Source organism: Gopherus flavomarginatus, chromosome 1 (genome assembly GCF_025201925.1).
Source record: "Gopherus flavomarginatus isolate rGopFla2 chromosome 1, rGopFla2.mat.asm, whole genome shotgun sequence".
In the NCBI taxonomy this organism is placed as follows: domain Eukaryota; kingdom Metazoa; phylum Chordata; order Testudines; family Testudinidae; genus Gopherus; species Gopherus flavomarginatus.
The window spans coordinates 349248426-349269214 of record NC_066617.1 but is presented as its reverse complement, the minus strand read 5'-3'; the positions used below and the strand labels follow the sequence as shown (position 1 = coordinate 349269214).

The following is a 20789-nucleotide window of genomic DNA, read 5'->3' as shown; positions in this document are numbered from 1 at the left end:
TTCCCATGGAATTTTGGCAGGTCACAACATCTCTCTGCAGCTCAGTAAAATGGGAATACAACAATTCCTTTTTCCCCCCATCTTTTGCTGTCTTGTCTATTTAGTTAGGAAGCTCTTTGGAGCATGGACTGTCTCTTACTAGGTGTTTTTACAGGCCTTAAACAATGGGGCCCTGATTTTGGTTGGGACCTCCAAGCATTACTATAATACTAACAATAATCTGTAAAAACTGTTCACTTTACCATTAGGGCTCTCCAGATCTGCCTGTCTCTTTCTGAGAAGTGGTGCCTGAACTTGGATCATCCTTGATTTTGTTCCCCCCAGAACATGCAGCCCTGACTTTGAACACTGAAGGCCTGATACTTGTTTCATCTCCATTCTTTTTCACACATTTTATTGCATTATATTTACTTCTGATTTTTAAACAGAGAGCAGAAGCTGGATCCATGAATCTATGGCTAGATACTCAGCTGATGTAAATCAGTGGAGTAGCCAGTATGTGCTGGCCTTATTTAGTTGCAAAGTCAAGAGGTCAAAAGTTAGGATTTACCTATTTTACTGTTGCCTGTATAACCTTCATTCTGACCCCTTGTGCATCCATCTTGTGCACTGAATAAGGCAGGGGTCCTGTGGAAAAAAAATAGCATGTGATCAACTAATTAAAAATGGTCTGTCCCCTCGCGGCATGTGTATTAGGATCATTAAGGTTGAACAGGCAATGGTAAATCTGGCATTTCCTAACTTTAAAATTCTTGACTTTGCATCCTAAATAATAATCTTTTAACTTAGAGGGTTTTTAAAATTTTTTTAAAAATAGAATGTGCCCTGTTCAATCCCTTCCGTAAGAGCTAAGTATTACTATTTGCGTATATTTTATATTTTGTGGCAGTTTGTCATGAAAGTGTTCTCTTAACATTCTCTCTTATAATTTACTGACCCTACTTGAACAACGAGGTCTCCGGTGGCACCTTAAAGACTAAGGGTATGGCTACACTCAAAACTTCAAAGCACTGCCGCGGCAGCGCTTTGAAGTGTGAGTGTAGTCCCAGCGCTGCACTTACGCCACATCCTCATGGGGTTTAGCTTGCAGCGCTGGGAGCCGCGCTCCCAGCGCTGTGGCACTGTTTACACTGGCGCTTTGCAGCGCTGTATCTTGCAGCACTAAGGGGGGTGTTTTTTTTACACCCCTGAGCGAGAAAGTTGCAGCGCTGTAAAGCACCAGTGCAGCCATGGCCTAACAGATTTATTTCGGCATAAGCTGCATCTGAAGAAGTGGGGAGTTGACCCACAAAAGCTTATGCTCATATAAATCTGTTAGTCTTAAAAGTACCACCAGACTCCTCGTTGTTTTTGTGCATACAGACTAACACAACTACTCCTCTGATATTCGACCCTACTTGGTCATACTAGATATTAAAATTGGCATATACAAACTGTGCCCACTAATGATGTTAGCTTTAACAACATTAATAAAACCTCATCACATAGTACATAGGACTAAAAACACAAATAAAATTGAAAAGAGCCAGGATTCCCTTTCTCTGCCACCCTGAAGTTCAAAAGCCACATCTTACCTTCTGCAAAGTAAACAACTCTCTTTGGCTTCTGATTTTTTATTTTAATCGCCTTCGGCTTTTCTCCCAGATTTTAGAAGTGCTTGTGCTGGGAATTCTCTAGAGCCTATCTCAGGGGTGGCCAACCTGTGGCTCTGGAGCCACTTGAGTCTCTTCAGAAGTTAATATGTGGCTCCTTGTTTAGGCACTGACTGCAGGGCTGGAGCTACAGGCACCAGCTTTCCAATGTGCCAGGGGGTGCTCGCTGCTCAACCCTTGGCTCTGCCACAAGCCCTGCCCCCACTCCACCCCTTCCCGCCCCCTCTCCTGAGCCTGTTCTTGCTCCTCCCCCACCCCCAGCCTCCTGCATGCCAAGAAACAACTGATCTGGAGGTCCGAGGAGGGAGGGGGAGGCGCTGATCAGCGGGGCTGCGGGTGGGTAGGAGGAGCTTGGAGCGCGGGAGGAAGGGGGGAGCTGATGGAGGGCTCTTTGGCAATGTACATTGGTAAATCCTGGCTCCTTCCCAAACTCAGGTTGGCTACCCCTGGCCTATCTGTACTAGCAAACATTGTACCTTTCACTACATGCCTATCCAAGCTGCTCATTCCACATTTCCACTCTGACCTTCTGGAAAACTATCATGATCGTAGTCAGCCATTACCTTCCCACCCTATTTTGAACTTTTATGTGCAAGGCATAGATTCTTTGGGGGCGGTTTGGGCCCCATCACCAGTCAAATTTAAGTATACTGTTTGTTGTTAAAGGTAATAATGTATAGCACTGCATGTGTAGAAAAGGTACAGCTCACTGCAGAAAAGGTAAAATATGACAGACAAACACGAGGGACAGAGTTTGCTCTGTTACACTCATATGACCATAATGAGGACAACAGAATTGCATAGGTGTTGCTATAGAGAGAGAGTAACAAAGTCTATATCCCATCTACTTACATCCTAAAGACATAAGAGGGGGCTTTAAGGGAGGAAAAATAAGGTTAATTATTAAAAAATAAATCAAATGCCTTTTGGATTTTGGGTGATACTGATACATCTGGTCTTGACATTGCCTTTAAGGATGAACAATCCTACTTTCTTCCACTTCATGCTAACAGGATGCCTCTTGCCCTTCTTGCTCAGTCTTTTATTTCATTAAATACAAATATACAATCAGCATGAAAGAATTCTTTGGGAATTTCTCCCTGGCCTGTTTTCTGTTGCACATCCACTTTCCACACATGCCATGACCAAGCACATAGACAAGGCAGACAATTGGTCACAGAGTTTTGTGTTTTGGTGGGGATAGAGAGGTTTTTCTGTTTTGTTTGTTTGTTTTGTAGGGGGGAGGATCGTTAAACAGATACAGTTGTTGGCCCAGATCCTCGGGTACAGCTGAGGAGCACACAGTGCAACTCCAGGAGCTTTTAAGCCACTATTCCACTTTTTCATTTTCATAGATTTCATAGACCTTAAGGTCAGAAGGGACCATTAGATCATCTAAATTGATCTCCTGCCTACCGAAAGCCATTAAATTCTCCCCAGTCCTGGGCAGACTGAGTATCAGGTAGGTTCCTGTCATAGGTTAGAGTAGTCTCAGGTTTGTCCTAACTTGTGTTAGTTGTGTGAGGCTTCACAAGGCCAACATGGAAGCCAAGATACAGGGAAACCTGGACACATCTTTTTTTCCCCCACGTCACTTATTTTATGCAAACAGCTGAGGTGGGGAAGAGCTGCTATGCATAGAAGATGCTAAGACTGCACTACTACCATATCAAGGAGCTGACTAAGGAGATATCTGAGCCAATAGCAATTATCTTTGAAAAGTCATGGAAGGCAGGAGAGATTCCAGAGGACTAGAAAAGAGCAAACATAGTTCTAATCTATAAAAAGGGGAATAAGGACAACCCGGGGAATTACAGACCAGTCATCTTAACTTCTGTACCCGGAAAGATAATGGAGCAAATAATTAAGCAATCAGTTTGTGAACACCTAGAAAATAATAGGGTGATAAACAACAGTCAGCATGGATTTGTCAAGAACAAATTATGTCAAACCAACCTGATAGCTTTGTTTGACAGAGTGAATAAGGCCTTGTGAATAAGGAGGAAGCGAAATATGTGGTATATCTTGAATTTAATCAGGCTTTTGATACTGTCTGGCATGACCTTCTCATAAACAAGCTAGGGAAATACAACCTAGATGGAGCTACTCTATGGTGGGTGCATAACTAGTTGGAAATCTGTCCCCAGATAGCAGTTATCAGTGGTTCACAGTCATGCTGGAAGGGCATAATGAGTGGGAGGGGTTGCAAGTGCTTTGGAGGATAGGATTAAAATTCAAGATGATTTGGACAAATTGGAGAAATGGTCTGAAGTAAATAGGATGAAATTAAATGAGGACATATGCAAAGTACTCCATTTAGGAAGGAACAATCAGTTGCACACATACAAAACAGTAAATGACTGCCTAGGAAGGAGTACTGTGGAAGGCGATCTGGGGGTCATAGTGAATCACAAACTAAATATGAGTCAACAGTGTAATGTTGAATAAAAAGCAAGCTTCGTTCTAGGATGTATTAGCAGAAGTATTGCAAGCAAGACACGAGAAGTAATTCTTCCACTCTACTCTGCGCTAATTAGGCCTCAACTGGTATACTGTGTCCAATTCTGGGCACCACATTTCAAGAAAGATGTAGACAAATTAGAAAGTCCAGAGAAGAGCAACAAAAATTATTAAAGGTCTAGAAAACATGACCTATGAGGGAAGACTGAAAAACTGGGTTTATTTAGTCAGGAGAAAAGAAGACTGAGAAGGGACATGATAACAGTTTTCAAGTATGTAAAAGGTTGTTACAATGAGGAGAGAGAATTGTTCTTCTTAACCTCTGAGGAGAGGACAAGACACAATGGGCTTAAATTGCAGCAAGGGAGGTTTAGGTTGGATATTAGGAAATACTTCTTAACTGTCAGAGTGGTTAAACACTGGAATAAATTGCCTAGGGAGATTGTGGAATCTCCATCATTGGAGATTTTTAAGAGCAAGTTAGACAAACCCATCAGGGATGGTCTAGATAATACTTAATCCTGCCTTGAGTGCAGGGGACTGGACTAGATGACCTCTCAAGGTCCCTTCAAGACCCATGATTCTACATCACCCGAACATCACTCTGTTCTTGGGGATGATTGGTGGGCAACTTTAAAGCACTTGTGCATTGGTGATATTGGCACAAAGCAGCTGCACTACAGATGGCATTACTCAGAGCTGAAATGTAATCTTTTAAGAAAATCATGCTGTAGTATATTAATTAGTATATTTCCATCTAAAATCATTATATGGCCCCCATTGCCACAGCATGAGTGTATCTCAATCTTCAAAGTATCTGTTGTCACAATATCCCTGCAAGGTAAGGAAGTGGGGTTATCCTTATTTACCAGATGTAGAAATAAAGCACACAGACACTAAGCAACTTGCCCACATTCACGCAGGAAGGCTATGTCAGAGAATAAAGCAGAGACAATTTAAGAAGATAGACCAGTATGCCCTTTTCCTTATTTGCACTAAGACCCAACTGTGCTTATTCAATGGGAAAACTTGCAGTTTAAGGTACTCTCAGTGTACTGAGTAACAGAATCAGGTTTTGGAACAAATTGATACATTAAACAGTAATAAGTCACCAGGACCAGATGGGATTCACCAAGAGTTCTGAAGGAGCTCAAATATGAAATTGCAGAACTACTAACTGTGGAATGTAATCTATAATTTAAATAAGATTCTGTACCAGATGACTGGAGGATAGCTAATGCAATGCCAATTTTTTTAAAAGGCTCCAGAGGTGATCCTGGCAGTTACAGGCTGATAAACCTAACTTCAGAACCGGGAAAATTGGTTGATATTATAGTAAAGAACAGAATTATCTAGCACATAGATTAACATGATTTTTTGGGGAAGAGTAAACCTGGCTTTTGTAAAGGGAAATCATGCCTTACCAATCTACTAGAATTCTTTGAGGGGGTCAACAAACGTGTGGACAAGGGGGATCCAGTAGATACAGTATACTTAGACTTTCAGAAAGCCTTTGACAAGGTTCATAACCAGAGGCTCCTAAGTAAAGTAAGTGGTCATGGGATAAGAGGGATGATCCTCTCATGGATCAGTACCTGGTTAAAAGATAGGAAACAAAGGATAGGAATAGATTATCAGTTTTCAGAATTGAGAGAGCTAAATAGGGGTGTCCCCTAGAGGTCTGTATTGGAAGCAGTGTTGTTCATAATTGAGCTGAGAAAAAGGGTAAACAATAAGGTGGCAAAATTTGCAGATGATACAAAACTACTCAAGATAGCTAAATCCAAGACAGACTGTGAAGAGTTACAAACAAATCTTGCAAACTCGGTGACTAGGCAACAAAACGACAGATAAAATTCAATGTTGATAAATGTGAAGTAATGTCCATTGGAAAACATAATCCCAACTATACATACAAAATGATAGGGTCTAAATTAGCTGTTACATCTCTAGAAAGAGATCTTGGAGTCATGAATAGTTCTCTGAAAACATCTGCTCAATGTGCAGTGGCAGTCAAAAAAGCTAAGCATGTTGGGAATCATTAGGAAAGGGATAGATAAAACATAAAATATTATAATGCTTCTATATAAATCCATGGTACATCCACATCTTGAATACTGCACGCAGAGCTGGTCTCCCCATCTCAAGAAGATACCATATATACTTGTTCATAAGCTGAATTTTTTTAGTAAAAAAGGGAAGCACCAGAGAAGGGAGTCGGCATATGAACGGGTATAGAGAGGGAGAGGTGGGACAGAGTCCCTACCCCCAACAGAGGGGGCAAGGAGAGGCAGCACAGCCAGCAGAGACAGAAGGGAAGAGGCGGGACCAGAGTCTCTCTGCTTCTGGTCACGCTGCTCTCACCCCAACTTCTGAAGCAGCTGCAGCTCCAGGGCTGGCAGGCTGCAGCCATGCCACTTGGCCCCACACCTCAGACCAGGCTGCAGCCGCGCTGCCCAGCCTGCCGGAGCAGCTCCAGCCAGGCCAGAGACATCCTCCCTTGGCCCTCCCCAGATAAAGTGTGAAGCGATGGGATGGGAAGAGTGTGGGGGTCCTGAGCTAGAGATGGGGTCATGTGGGGGTGATTACAGGGGTTACTCCCCTGAATCCCAGCTTCTCCCCGCAAAAAAATTTCCCCACCAGTTGCTGTCCTGGCTTGTCAGGGTAAGCAGCTGGCACACCAGGACACTTTGTTTACTTAGGTTTACCTCCGTGCCTGCGGATGCTCGAGGTAAACAAATCATCTCGGCCCACCAGCAGCTTATCCTGATAGCCCAGGGGCCAAAGTTTGCTGACCCCTGAATTATAAAGATCGACTTATGAACGGGTCATAAACATTTTCCATTTTTACTTATCCATCTTCGGAGAGGTCAGCTTATAAACAAACCAGCTTATGATCGAGTATATATGGTATATTAGAATTGTAAAAGGTACAGAGAAAGCCAACAAAAATTATTAGGCATGTGGAACAACATCTATAGAAAGGAGAGATTAAACAGACTGGGCCTTTTCAACATGAAAAAAGATGACTAAGAAGGGATATGATAGAAGTCTATAAAATATTGACTAGTATAGAGAAAATGAATAAAGAAATGTTATTTACTCCTTCACATAACACAAGAATTAGGGATCACCCAATGAAATGAATAGGCAGAAGGTTTAAAACAAATAAAAGCAAGTATTTCATCACATAGTGCACTGTTAACCTGTGAACTCTTTGCCAGGAGATTTGTGAAGGCCAAAACTATAACAGGGTTCGAAAAAGAACTAAATAAGTTCATAGAGGCTAGGCCCATCAATGGCAACCCCATGCTCGAAGTGCCCCTAGCCTCTATTTGCCAGAAGCTGGGAGTGGATGACAGGGGATGGATCTCTTGACGATTTCCTGCTCTGTTCATTCCCTCTGAGATACCTGGCATTGGCCACTGTCAGAAGACAGGATACTGGGCTAGATGGACCAATGGTCTGACCCAATATGGCCGTTCTTATGTTCTAAATGAGGGCTGAATTTGCCCCTAGCCCAAGTGGCAAGGGTATGTGTATTTCATACGGGGAAAAATACATAATTTCAAAATGTTAAGTGTGGGTCAATTTTAAATATGTTACATGTGCTTGTCATATGAAAGGGAGCCACTTACATAAAAGTCATTTTTGCAGTTTGTAGTTAATACACACATCATTTCGTATACAGAGGGTATCATATTTGCATTTTCTGCTCTAGTTTTTATAGGTCACAGAACTTATTCTGAAAAGTAAAATAATGTTTGCTTTTATCCTTTTTGTAACCAAGACAACTGTGCTGATATTTTACACAGGTAATTTGCAGCCTATCTGAGGAGTACAACAGCCGGCAGGCTTTATGCAATGCCACCAATGAAGGCCCTATACTTCGAAACCCTGGGAACCATGATAAAGCAAGGACACCTAGGCTCCCATCTTCAGCGGAGGTTGAATTTTGTCTAACGTTGACTCAGTACGAATCAGGGTCCATGGATAAATTGGCCAATTTCAGCTTCAGAAACACTTTGGAAGGTAACACATTTTATTCTACTATGGCATTTCCAGTCATAGAGTGATCCTTTCCAGGGATATAGAATAATGCTGTTTCAAGATGGAAGTTGTAACTTATAAATAAGTAGAGCCTGTAAACCTGGGGCAGCTTGGACTGATTTCATGGGGTGGAATTGATAATATACCTGATCTCACAGTTCCTCCTGGAAATCTCTAAGGGTACGTCTACACAGCAGCTTGGGAGATGTGATTCCCAGCTCAACTAGATGTACATGCACTAACTCCACTCAAGCTAGTGCCTAAAAATAACAATGTGATTGTAACAACACACATGGTGCCTCGGGCTACCCGCTTGAGTGCAACCCCATCCAAGGTCCTAGGCGTGTGCTCAGGTGGCAATCCCAAGCCCCTATGGCAACCCTGCTATTCTTAGTCTGCTAGCCTGAGCACAGCTAGCATGTGTACGTTTACCCATACTGGGAATCACACCTTCCAGCTGCTGCATAGACATATCTACACAGGGTATGTCTACACTGGTGCCGAGTGTCAGAGCCCAGGTCAATTGACTCAGACTTGTGACGTTTGGGCTGAGGGGCTAAAAAATAGTAGCACAGATGTTTCTGTTTGCGCTGGAGCCTGGGATTGTAAATCTAGTGAGGAGGGAGGGGCTCGGAGCCCAGTTTCCAGCCCAAGCAGGAAAGTCTACACTGATATCTTTAGCCCTGCAGCCCAAGCCCCACAAACCCAAATCAACTGACCTGGGCACTATGACTCAGTGCCATGGCTTTTTCTCTGCAGTGTGGACATACCCATAGTTAGAGATTAGGTTAAGCCTTGAGACATGAGGTTTAATATCTCTTCCAAAAATGCACATTATTGGAAAAGTGTGACTTCTCCTCCTATGGAAGTGATATAGTAAAATAAGGACAAACTTTTACACCAAGTACGTACACAAGGAAATCACCAAAAAGAGGATAGGTAGTTAGAAATTTGGATACTCTTTTTAGCGTACTCAAAGGAGGAGAGCACCTCAGCCAGCAAGCCAGAGTCTTTTTAGCCAGGTTCCTTATATATTAACCTCATCCTGAGTAAGTAATAAGAAATATAAGATGTAGCATGTTAATATTTTATTGCAACTTTGCCTTCACGAAACGTTGCAAAAGGCACAATTAACTATATCAGTCCCTTTTTGAATCTTGCTACCTTGCTAATGATACTGGAAGATTATTTCTATTTATAAAATGTGTGTATTAACTGCTTCAGTGCTGCCTCATATGCCCAGAGCATGGGGCAGGACATGTTTCCATTAATGCCTCATATGGTTGGCAGGTATGTAACCTTCTCACAGAACATGGACACAACAAAGGGCCATGATCATATTCCACCACAACACTGAAAGTTGCAGCAAGGACCAGCAGTTGAAGCCTTTAAATTTATGCATAAAACACTTTGCCTCCTTCACAACATACAATGAAGTATTCTCATATCAGAACTGTGGGCCAAAGTCTCCTCTCATACTGGTAAAAAAATTGGAGTAACTCCATTGAAGCCACAAGAGATTTCAGACATTGAATGACCTCAGCCCTGGAAATAGTTGGTGCTTGATGCAGTGGAAAATGGGGAGGCAGTGGAGTTTTTGGAAAGAGGGAGGTGATATGGCTGGACAAACAAGCCAGAGAACCAGGAAAATTGATTTTTTTTTTTTTTTTTTTGCTCCTGTGTTTTGACTGGATTTAAGTATTGGGAGGCAGGGGGAGATGATGTCAAGGCCAGAAAGGAGGAGATAAAAGTAGTCAAAACATGAAATTATGAGGGCCTAAATCAGAGTTTTAGCAGCAAGGACAAAAAGGAAGGGCTGGACCTTGGAGATGTTGCACAAGAAAAGGCAGCAAATCCTGGACACAGCCTGGACGTGTGAGTGTACAGAGAGAGAAGAGTCAAAAAAGACACCCAAATGTAGGCCCAAATGACAGGTAGGATGAAAGTGTTGTCCCTGCTTCATGAGAATGGAAGGAGTGTGAAGGACTTTGGAGAAAAAAAAATTGAAGAGCTCAGTTTTTTCCACTGCTGAGCTTAAATTGGTTTCTGGATGTCAGAAAGGCAGGCAAGGATTGTTAGAGTATTGACATTATGATTCATATTACAATTAGAATTTATTTTTGCATAGTGTCTTCATGTAACATGCATCACAAAACACGTTAAGAGCTATCCCAGAATATATATAATATTTCAAAGATATATAAAAAGGCAGTAGTACAGATGCTCAACAAAATTGCACAATAATCAAGAAAACACTTACAACCTGCAGTACCTGAATAGGTTGGGAAGACCTATTTTCATTCTTATTTTGCAGTCTGCTAAACTAGCAATCAATGTTTTGTCTGATTAATCCATTGAACCCTTTCTCCAATGCTGTTTCTTCATCACTTTAATTTCATGGCTGCTGCGCACAGTGACAGCAGTTTGTGTTGAGACTTGTTAATATCATAACGTGTGCTCCTAACACCACTGTGAATGGGTTATTGCTTTTATTTGGATTATGCTACAGCTGAAAGGACATTGAGGCATATTTTACAATATATACGGCAAATCCGCTGTTCTTTATCATAACCCCACAGAAGTTCGACACTGATATCTTTCTTCTAACCCAACATCTATTCTTCCACCACACACACATGCTAATTTAAAAGAATCATAGAAAGACGGTGCATGATGGCTGCTGGCAGTATATTAACTGGGGCTTTGGCTAGTCCAGATTTAAATGGTTCCAGTGAAGGAGCTTCAGCTACACTCCAAGGGAGACTAAGTGGCCCATTGAGATCCATGATAGGATAATTCCTGTATTGGTTTTAAGGGGGTGGGAAGGATGGTCAGATACTACCCTGCTCCTTGAACTGTGCAGAGGGGTCTTCACAGGCTCCAGGATCCACCTTAGGGAAAGATGGGCCTGGGGAGAAGAGGTTGAATCTGTGGTGACACTAAGAGCATGAACTTCCTCACCTTGTCCATTCTGCAGAGATTACACAAAGAAGGCAACACAGTCCACTTCTGCAGGCTCCCTCTGTCTGTTCTGGGGATCTCCCTTTAAGGGAGATGTCATGGCTATTGGAAGCTCTTGTAGCAAAGTCTAAATGGAGCCACACTGCTAGGGAACAGGTGTGGAGGGTGTTGGAGAGGGGCAGGGGTACTGACACAGGACTAGGTCGATACAAGAACCATAATTGCATTCACATGACATCTAGTCCCAAATCAAGACCCAACACAATGTCAATTTCAAGTAAGTTTTTCAGCTCTCTTCTTATAATAGAGTTAAACAGAAAAACAAATAATAGCAAAATATAAGACCAGATTTTCAGAACAGCATATACAGGTTCTGTTCAGCAAAAATGGTGCACACTCTTTATGTGCGCATAAGGCTGTTGCACAGGACTTTTGCACACTGCAAGTCCCCTGAATGCCTTAAGGGACTTTGACTCTAATAGATTGTGATCTATGCATTCCCTTCCACCTCTAAGTCACCAGATCTAATTCTTCTATTACAATAGTTTTACATTAATGTCAATTCAATGGAATTACACCAAAAAATGTAAATCATGAGTAAGTGAACACAGAATCCAGCCAATACCCCTGTGACCATGTGGTTCGAGAAGCTATTTGTACTTTTGAAAGGGACAGAATCATGAGGTCTCATCCTATAAAACATAGACACGAAGCCACATGAAGAATGGGAGTCTGGATGCTTCTTGCTGAGGCTCCTTCCTTGAATAAATATGTTTGATGGGCATAGAAGATCACTCCACAAGTTTATGCTCACGACCATGAGTAAGGAGTGTCATTGTGACTGGCTAATTTTTAGTTGTGTTCAGATGGCAAGCTTTAAATTGCCAGCTTACATAACACTGCCACTGTTGTTAGGAGAATGTACTGTGCCTTTAAGAGCAGAGCACATGTTAGAGCAGTGTTTCCCAGCCATCAGGGCGGAAGAGGCATGCTGTGGAATTTTTTTAAAAACTACATGCGAGTACTAAACCTTCCCTGATATTTTAATTAGTGTCGGAGCCAGATCACATTCTGTACTTTTGCTCTCCACAAGGAGGCCCCTTTCAATATTATGCATGCGTAACATTCCAGTCCCCAAAGTGAGGTTAAGAGGGGTAAAAAGTAAGCAAAGACGGCACACCCTGACGAATGCAATGTGCTGCAATGAGCCTTTGACGATGATGCATATAAAAAAAAAAAGATATACGACTCAAGCCTAAATTTTATATTTACATTTGACTGGGGTTAAAAGCTAGAATGAGCCTGAGCCAGAACAGCATTGCCATTATTTATATTGCATTTAAAAACTGCAAAGAAAGTTATTCATATTTTGGGAATGAGAAGAAATGATTAATTATTAATTGCTTGTCATGCCAAAATATTATTCTCAAGTGCGTGTCACTTTCTCCACTGAGCATGCTTTTGTCCAGAGTTCTTATATTTAGCTTTAATGTTAGATTCCACTGTTGAAAACGTTAATTTTGGCACAAAAGACAGATCATGATCTAACATTAGCCACCATGGTTGTTTTGATTTTAACCCTACTAGCCTTGTTCTGGCTTGGCTCATGAATGCACATTAAGAATGGCCTATGATAGCGTAACATTGAGTCTACACTCATATGAACTTGATGTTATGGGAATCAAATGGTGGTCAGTGTGCTTTTCAGATCTTACAAATCTCAACAGTGACAGCATTGAATTTCAATTTATGACCCAAAAATGGACAAATATTTGAAGGAAAAAGATTTTGGCTGTTCTACCTCTACTTGCAGGGATGAACATAAAACTAAAAGTGAAATTAGTGAAGCAACACTTCTGTGAGAGCTATCTGCAATAAGGATTTTAGTCTACAGGGGAACCATCTTGCCCTCTTCCACAATGTCTTGCGTGCAGGGAGAAACTCTCAAACCATGCCATGGTACCAAGTAAGTTAAAATGACACCTTACAAGCAAACATTTATCCCTTGCCAAAGAAGACATGTTTTTTTATGCATTTGAGGGATCAGAATGAAAATCAAGCATGATTGGTGATCGACTGTGCAGTTGTTTCTGACAAAGTGCTGGAAGCAAGATATGTGGCCACTGAGCTTGTAGAAAAGGCAAAAAAGCCACATACAATCGCAGAAACATCAATTTTACCAGCATGCAAAGAAATCATGAGAGTAATCGTTAGGTGCATATGCAGCCAAGGAAATTGAAAAAGTTCTGCTTTCAGATAACATACGTCACTGCACTGATGACATGCCAGTGTTATTGAGATGGTGGTCCAAGAAAAATTAAAATCAAGCAGAAAGCTTGACGAATTGACAGATATCTGTGGCCATGCTCAATGTTTGGCTAATGCAAGGTACGTTGATGGAGATATTATCAAAGAAAAGGTTTTGTTTTGCAAAAAAAATGCCAGGTCACATGACTAGAAGGGAAATACTCAGTGTGACAACAGTCTACTTTGAGGAAAGAGAACTTCACTGGAAAAATTGTATCAGCGTTTGCACCAATGGAGCAGCCTCCATGACTGACAAAGTGAAGGGGTTTGTAAGCAAGGTGAGGGAACAAAACCCCATGTTGGTGAGCCACTGTTTCCGGCACTGTGAAGCTCTCGTCACCAAAACACTGCCAAAAAAACTGTTGTTAGTGTTGGATGGAGCACTAAAAATAGTGAACTTTATAAAATCCCAGCCCTTAAAATCATGCCTTTTCGCCTTGCTGTGTAAGCAAACAGGAGTGGAGCACCCAAGTTTACTTTTGCACACTGAAATACGCTGGCTTTCCCATGGAAAAGTTCTCTCACACTTGTATGAGCTGAGAGAGGAGATCAAAATTGTCCTAACTGTGGAGAAATCAATGGCACATCAGCAATCAAATCTATGTACATGTTGCCCAAAGCTTGCCTACCTGATTGATAGTTTCTGCTGTCTCAATGAACTGAACAGGAAAATGCCAGGTGAAACCAGGCATCTTCTCTCCAGCACAGCATGGGTTTAGGTCTAAGTTAGCCTTCTGGTGTGAAAAAGTAGCAAAAGGAACAATAGAAATGTTCCTCTTGACAAATGCAGCAGATCCTGCTGGCAGTAATTTGGTCAATGTCATTTCTGAGCATTTGAAAAGTCTGGAAGAAAAAATCAGTTCATATTTTCCTTCTATTAATACAGACTGGGTCCAAAATCCTTGGAGTTCCTCTGCAACACAAAGCACTAAGAATGTTACAATAATGGCTTGGGGTCAGTGTGACAAATTAAAGATGGACCACACTTTGAAAATAAAGTTTGATGATAGACCATTAGACTCTTTTTCGTGGAAGGTAGGAGGCAAATATCCTGTAATCTGTGACCATGCTGCCTCCAGCCTGTTGCCCTTTTCAACAACATACCTGTGCAAGTTAAATATTCCAAGCCTGAATTACATCAGGAAGAAACAAAGAATGTCTGTGGTTGGTGGATCAAGAGCTCAGAGAGGCACTGTCCACGTTTCCTCTGAGAGTTAAAGACTGCACATCAAGACAAGCTCAGACGTCTCGAAAGTTTTTTTGTTATTTATTTTTAATTGTGTATATAATTTGTAGTCATCCAAATCACAGAGTGCAGCACTTCTTTGTTTATTGAATTCAGAGTTCCATTCTATGTCAGACAGTGCTTGGCTTGGATCTCTGACTTGGAGTTCGGCATTTGATATTGTTCACTTCCAAAGCCATCCAAAAGAAGACGAAGTGCCTCAAAGATGAAAAGGTAATGCCATAAGTCTTGATACATAATAATATCCTTAGCTGATGTTTATTGATTGGTACAACTTCTGTATTATTTTTTGTTCATCATATATTAAAACAATTTATTTTTATTTGGCATCTTGTTGGTATGAATGCGTGAGTTGACTGAAAATACTTGTCGCAGTTTGTACAATAAATGTTAACATTCTAATGTTACCATCATTAACTTTATCATACAGACAGTGAATGGCAAGGGCGGTAAACCGAGGCAACAAAAAGGCAAGTTCATTTGCAGACAATATGGTGGTGTGGCTCAAAATAATTAAAGGTATCAAGGTGTGCCGCAGTAGAGAAAAGGTTGGGAACCATTGTGTTAGAGGGAACTGGACTGGTGCTAGTGGGGAGATGTGGTTGGAAGCTGTCTAGCAGCAGCTTCACCAGACTGAAAACTGGGAAGTTCTAATCAAGCCTTACTACTTAGAGTCCAGCCTGTTTTTCCTTCTTATGAATTCGAAAGACACCACATGGTACCAGAAAGCACTGCGGTGAGGGAGAAAAGGAGTCATGGTAGAGGTGGAGCAACTAAAAATCCCCACGGAGTTGAAACTCTCAGGTACTGCAGCAGACTCCTGGAAGAGATTCAAGCTGGCTTTGGTGTGAAAGAAGATCAGCAGAAAATAGCAATCTTCTTAAACCCTGGAAGTCATAGGCTATGTGTGGGCTGGGGGGTGGCATATGGAGTTCAAAGCAGAACTGCCTGTTATTGATGGCATTTTGTTTAGGATATAGAACAGTAGTGCCTAAGATGTTACAAGCTGACATGCTCACAAGAATACATTAAGGACACTTGGGCATGGAGAAATGTAAACACAGAGCCAGAGAGATACTGTGCTGGCCACAAATGAAGATAAAGAAAATGTTCAAATGTGCAAAAGGTCGAAAATATCAACCTGAACAGGAAAAACAGTCTATGCTTATAAACAATGAACAGTTCAGGGCATGGTCTAAAGTTGGTGCAGATTTCTTTGCATATGCAGGTAAAAACTTTTGGATTATTTTGGTTTTGGATTATTATTCTCATTATCCCAAGGTTGTTTTCTTAAAAAAAAAATCACATCAAAACATGTTATGATGTGCATGGAATCCCTGAAGTTATCATGTCTAATAATGGTCCACAGTTTGATAGACATTAATTTAAAAAATTAGCTAGAGAGTATGGGTTTAATCATGTACCTTCAAGTCCCAAATATCCTCAACCCAATGGCCTTAGAGAGAATGGTGTGAAAATTGTTAAATGACTTTTGAAAAAGATCACTCACATAGGTACAGATCCATATTTGGCTATATTGAACTATTGAGCAGCACCAGTGAGTCATGGACTGTCACCTGCAGAGATATTGTTTGGCAGGAAGTTGAGAACCAGACTCCCTAACTTAGTAGCAACCCTTAATGGCAATATTGACTTAGATGTGTATAAGCAACGTAAGTGTAAATAAAGATGCTGGAGCCTCTGTCACAGTGTCCGTTAGAGCTGTTGAAGCTCAGAGATGCTGTGCGGATTCATGATGGTACTTGCTGGGCACAGAGGGCAGTAGTGACTCATGAGGTCACCCCATGATCTGATCAGATATAGATTCCTGACAGACATACTTTTCAGAGGAGCAGGAGACATCTGCAACATCTTTCTGAAGAAGAGGGAGATAAGGAGGCAGATAATTCACTGACAGCTACAGGACAAAGCACTGAGGAAACCACTGAGGATCTTTTGGACCAGAAACCAGAGCAGTTTGCTGAGCCAGCTAGTGCATGGACCGAAAGTGGAGTCTCACAGATCTGATAGACTGTGCAGGGCATCTGAAAGGCTCATTGAGCGCTGCTAACAAAGTTGAGATGTTGTGCTATCTGTAGAGAAACAGTTGGTATGTACGCTAAATTATTTGGAATTGCTTTTGCTGGAAAGGGGAGATGTTAGGAGTATGCACTGTACCTTTAAGAGCAAAACATGTTAGAGAGAACTGGATTGGTGCTAGTGAGAACCTGTTGGAAACAGTCTAGTAGCAGCTTCAGTCTCTGTTATCTTATGTAGCTCTTATTTAAAGCCTTATTTTGAAGAGTCCAGCCTGTTTCTTCTGCTTATGAATTCACAGGACAACACAGTGTCATCTCCTCTGCCACTGCATTACAAGATACCTGCTACCCTCGCGGCTTTACAAGAACTCTAGAGCCCAGATACTTAGGGTCTGGTTCTGATCTTATTCAGCTTTTATACCGATACAAACTTGCTGTATGTAGGGTCAGATTCTTATTTCAGTTACTGTAAATCCAGAATAACTCCATTTACTTCAATGGAGTTACTCCAGTTCTACATGAGTGGAACTGGAGTTCAGGATCAAACCCATTGACTTCAGCAGAATGACTCCTACTTTACACCAGTATGAGGTAAGTATCAGAGTAATCATATGCTAGAATAAAGTTTATGGTGTGATCTTGTGATTAAACTGGTAAACTAGAACTCTGGGGAGTAGGGTTGTAGTCCCACCTCTTTTGTTGAGTGACCTTGAGTAAGTCCCAGTGCCTCAGTTTCCCCTTTTGCAAAATGGGGATAATGCAAGTGACCTCCTTTGTAAAACAGTGAGATCTACTAATGAAAAGCTCTGTGTAAGAGCTAGATGTTATTATTGTTACATGTAGCTACCAACATCAGTGGCAATCCAATGGCTAAGTTAAAAAGACGACTATTTAGGCTGACAGAATGTATGTTACATCGGAGTACCAACCACAAGTTCAACATCAGCCAATAAAACCCCCACCCAAAGGAACTTACAGCACAAACTGTTCACTCACATGGTGAAATGGCCATCCAATGGAACTGAAAAATAACAAGTCAATGATAGGTTGTGCAATGCTCCTTAAAGGAGAGGCAAACACTTTAAAAGCTTTTGTGAATGCTAGCTCTTCCTGGGAAACATGCCTGATTATATGGGGCACACAGGTAGAGTATGGAATATAAATCTAGCTGTTAACATGCATCACCTAAAACCAAAAATGGATCACTATAGCTGTCCGAGGCAGAGATGTGCACTTTTTTCGGTCTATGGTTTGGTGTCAGTAGTGCTGTCATACTTTAAGCCCTAGCCTATATGAACATCACTCCTGGCATATGCTTAGTACAAAGGGGGGGCAAACTTGTGAACAATGAGGTATAAGTTTGTGCTCGGCAATCAGAGACTGTTGCCAAACTCTGGAGTGTCATCACCAAGGGCACATTTCAGGGAGACTGTTGGGTCCAGGCCCACACTGAAGTTCCATAATAGTCATTTACAGTCACTGTGGAGGGGATGACATGGTCCAAATCAGACAGCTCTGAGCTTTTTGTTGACTATAGCTCCTTTGGGCAATTCTGCAGTCCTTGTGACTTCCTCACTCCAGCGAGATCCCAACAGAAACCAATGGGAGTGTTGGCTGAAACAGGATGGATTAGGCACTGCTGAATTTAGCCCTGAAATGTCTCTTATAAAAAGATGACTAAGGGCTAGAGCTTCAGCTTACGTAAACTGGTATAATGCCAGGATCTTCCATAATCTGCTGAAGAGCCGACCCTTAGAATCATGTTATTTATCTTGGGCCTGATGTACATTTAAAACTTAGGTCTACATAACTATGGCACTCAGAGGTGTGAAAAATCCACCCCCATGAATGCTGTAGTTATGCCAACCTAACCCCAATTGTAGAAGCAGCTAGATAGATAGAAGAATGCTTCTGTTGACCTAGCTACTGGTTGCTTGGTTCCTACAGATGATGGAAGACTCCCGCTGTTGCTGTAATCTGCATCTACTCCATGGGGTTACAGTGGCATAGCTACAGCCTTGAAGCTATGCTACATTAGTGCCCATAGCAGCCTTACTTTCCCCTTCTCATGTATTTAAAATAGATACATCAGTTTGACTGTGCGCTTTTCTGCACCATGGAATTCTTCTTACAGTCACATTCATCCCCAAATGTGCATCCCCAGATGTGTGAGAGCCAGTGAGACCCAGGTATGCACCTTACATAGTGAAATTCCACCTTCAAAGTGATTGATGTCCTTAGCACTTGACTTGGAAATAGTGCAAAGTGAATTTTACTTAAGTGCCTTTATAAAATCCAATAACCCTGAAAATAGTTAAATAGCTTAAGGAGTGTCACAGATTTTAAATAATAGACCAAAAGAATGCAGGAGGTGGTATGATATATGGGACATTTGCTGCATCACTGCAGTAATTAATGTTGATAATACTATCAAAGCCCTGAATACACTCTGAAATCTACCAAATGTCAATTCAGCAGCAATTGAGGAGTAGAGAAGGAAGACACTACTTGACTTGCACTATATTTATATAGCTGTGTCCCTGACTGATGGTATATGGAGTTTCCTGATCTCTGCTGCTAGACTGTTGTTAGTATTATTAAATAGCATCTGTTAAAAGACAGACACCTGATACACTTGAATGCTTTATGAAGACTGCATATATAGAATTATAATGGAAAGTGTTGGGCAACTGAGGTGGCACTATCAGCTCAATCTAATAAACTTTAGGCCACAGTTCCAACTGGTGTACATTGGCACAGCTTCGCTGAGGTCAGTTCAATCCCACTGAACCACTGATTTCTTGATTTACAGTGCTATGAGCAAGAGAAGAACCAGGCAATGGACTTTAAGAATTTTATTCAGCTCCAATTTAAATCACTGGCAAAGATCCTATTGTCCTCAATAACATATGATCCAGCCATAACTACTGGTTCTAGCACATCTTGTTCTAATGGGGCTTCCCTCCAAGAACTTTTGAGATTTATCGTAGTGGTGAATTACAGATTCACTCCCTCTCCTCCTCGTGGAAATATAATTTTCCCTAAGTGCTACGAAATTCTTTTCGTATTGTAGATTCCTCTGAATTGGCTCAGCCTGGTTCATCACCCATTGTCCGGAGTAAATGGTTGCCCTGAGACCCTTTCAAACAAGTCTGAAAAGAATTCAAGTGAAATCATAGTAAAGGTCGTACTGTGTAAAAGCAGACTGGTAAAAGTGATATTCACTGCATTTAATTTTTATTTCTTCCTCCTTTAATATTTATATGAAATCTTCCGCATTAAGAGCCCACAGTTTAGTATTAAACATGACCTAAGCCTTTAGTGCTAAGACTCTACCAGTTAATCAGTAGCTGGTATGAATGACAATGTCCACATTAGGCAAAACTGGCTCTTTGGGAGATGTCCCCCTGAAGAGGCTGCCCTGATTCAGTGCATCTTAGTATACAGACGTATTCTGTATAACCCTGTTCATACGATAACTCAAGTGCTAACATTTTTAGGGCTGAAACTTGTCAAAGCTTCTTTAAGACTAGTGCAGAACATCTAGTTTTCCTGGCCAGTGTACTCTAGAAGCAATATAAATAGTACTCTACCAGTCTCCCTTCAACCTTGCCCTCCATAATGAGCTGTAGTACGATATAAGTGAAGGGTCTGAAGTCTTATCCATTAGTAGATCTTTTTCAGCTGATTTTCATAGAACCATTTCACAGAAGTCAGAGCTGAAAGAAACTTGCCATGTTATTAAGTACCTAGATTAATAGCTTTTAAAACCAAAAGGAACTATTAGGATCATCTAGTGTGGTCTCCTGAAAAAAAAATGCCATAAAATTTCACCAGTAATTCTAACAAACCCAATAACTTCTGGCTGAAGCAGAACATACCTCTTTGTCCATGCCAGATTGCCCCATACAACACATTTCTAGTGTTTTGTCCAACCTAGTTTTAAAATTTCTAAGTGATGTGGCTCCCATCACTTCCCCTCAGCTTAATTTTTCCTATCAGGAAGCTTTTCCTGATCTAAATTCCCCCTATATTAATTTCATCCAATCACTAATTATTTCCCTATCTACCACC

General features: G+C 41.3%; 1 protein-coding gene across 1 annotated transcript in view; it reads left to right on the top strand.

Moving 5' to 3' along the window:
• TYR (tyrosinase) overlaps positions 1-20789 on the top strand; it is a 73590-nt gene that overhangs the window by 9316 nt on the left and 43485 nt on the right. The window contains exon 2 of the mRNA XM_050941686.1: positions 7928-8144. Within this exon, the coding sequence (XP_050797643.1) occupies positions 7928-8144 (217 nt within the window). The remainder of the gene's footprint in view (positions 1-7927; positions 8145-20789) is intronic.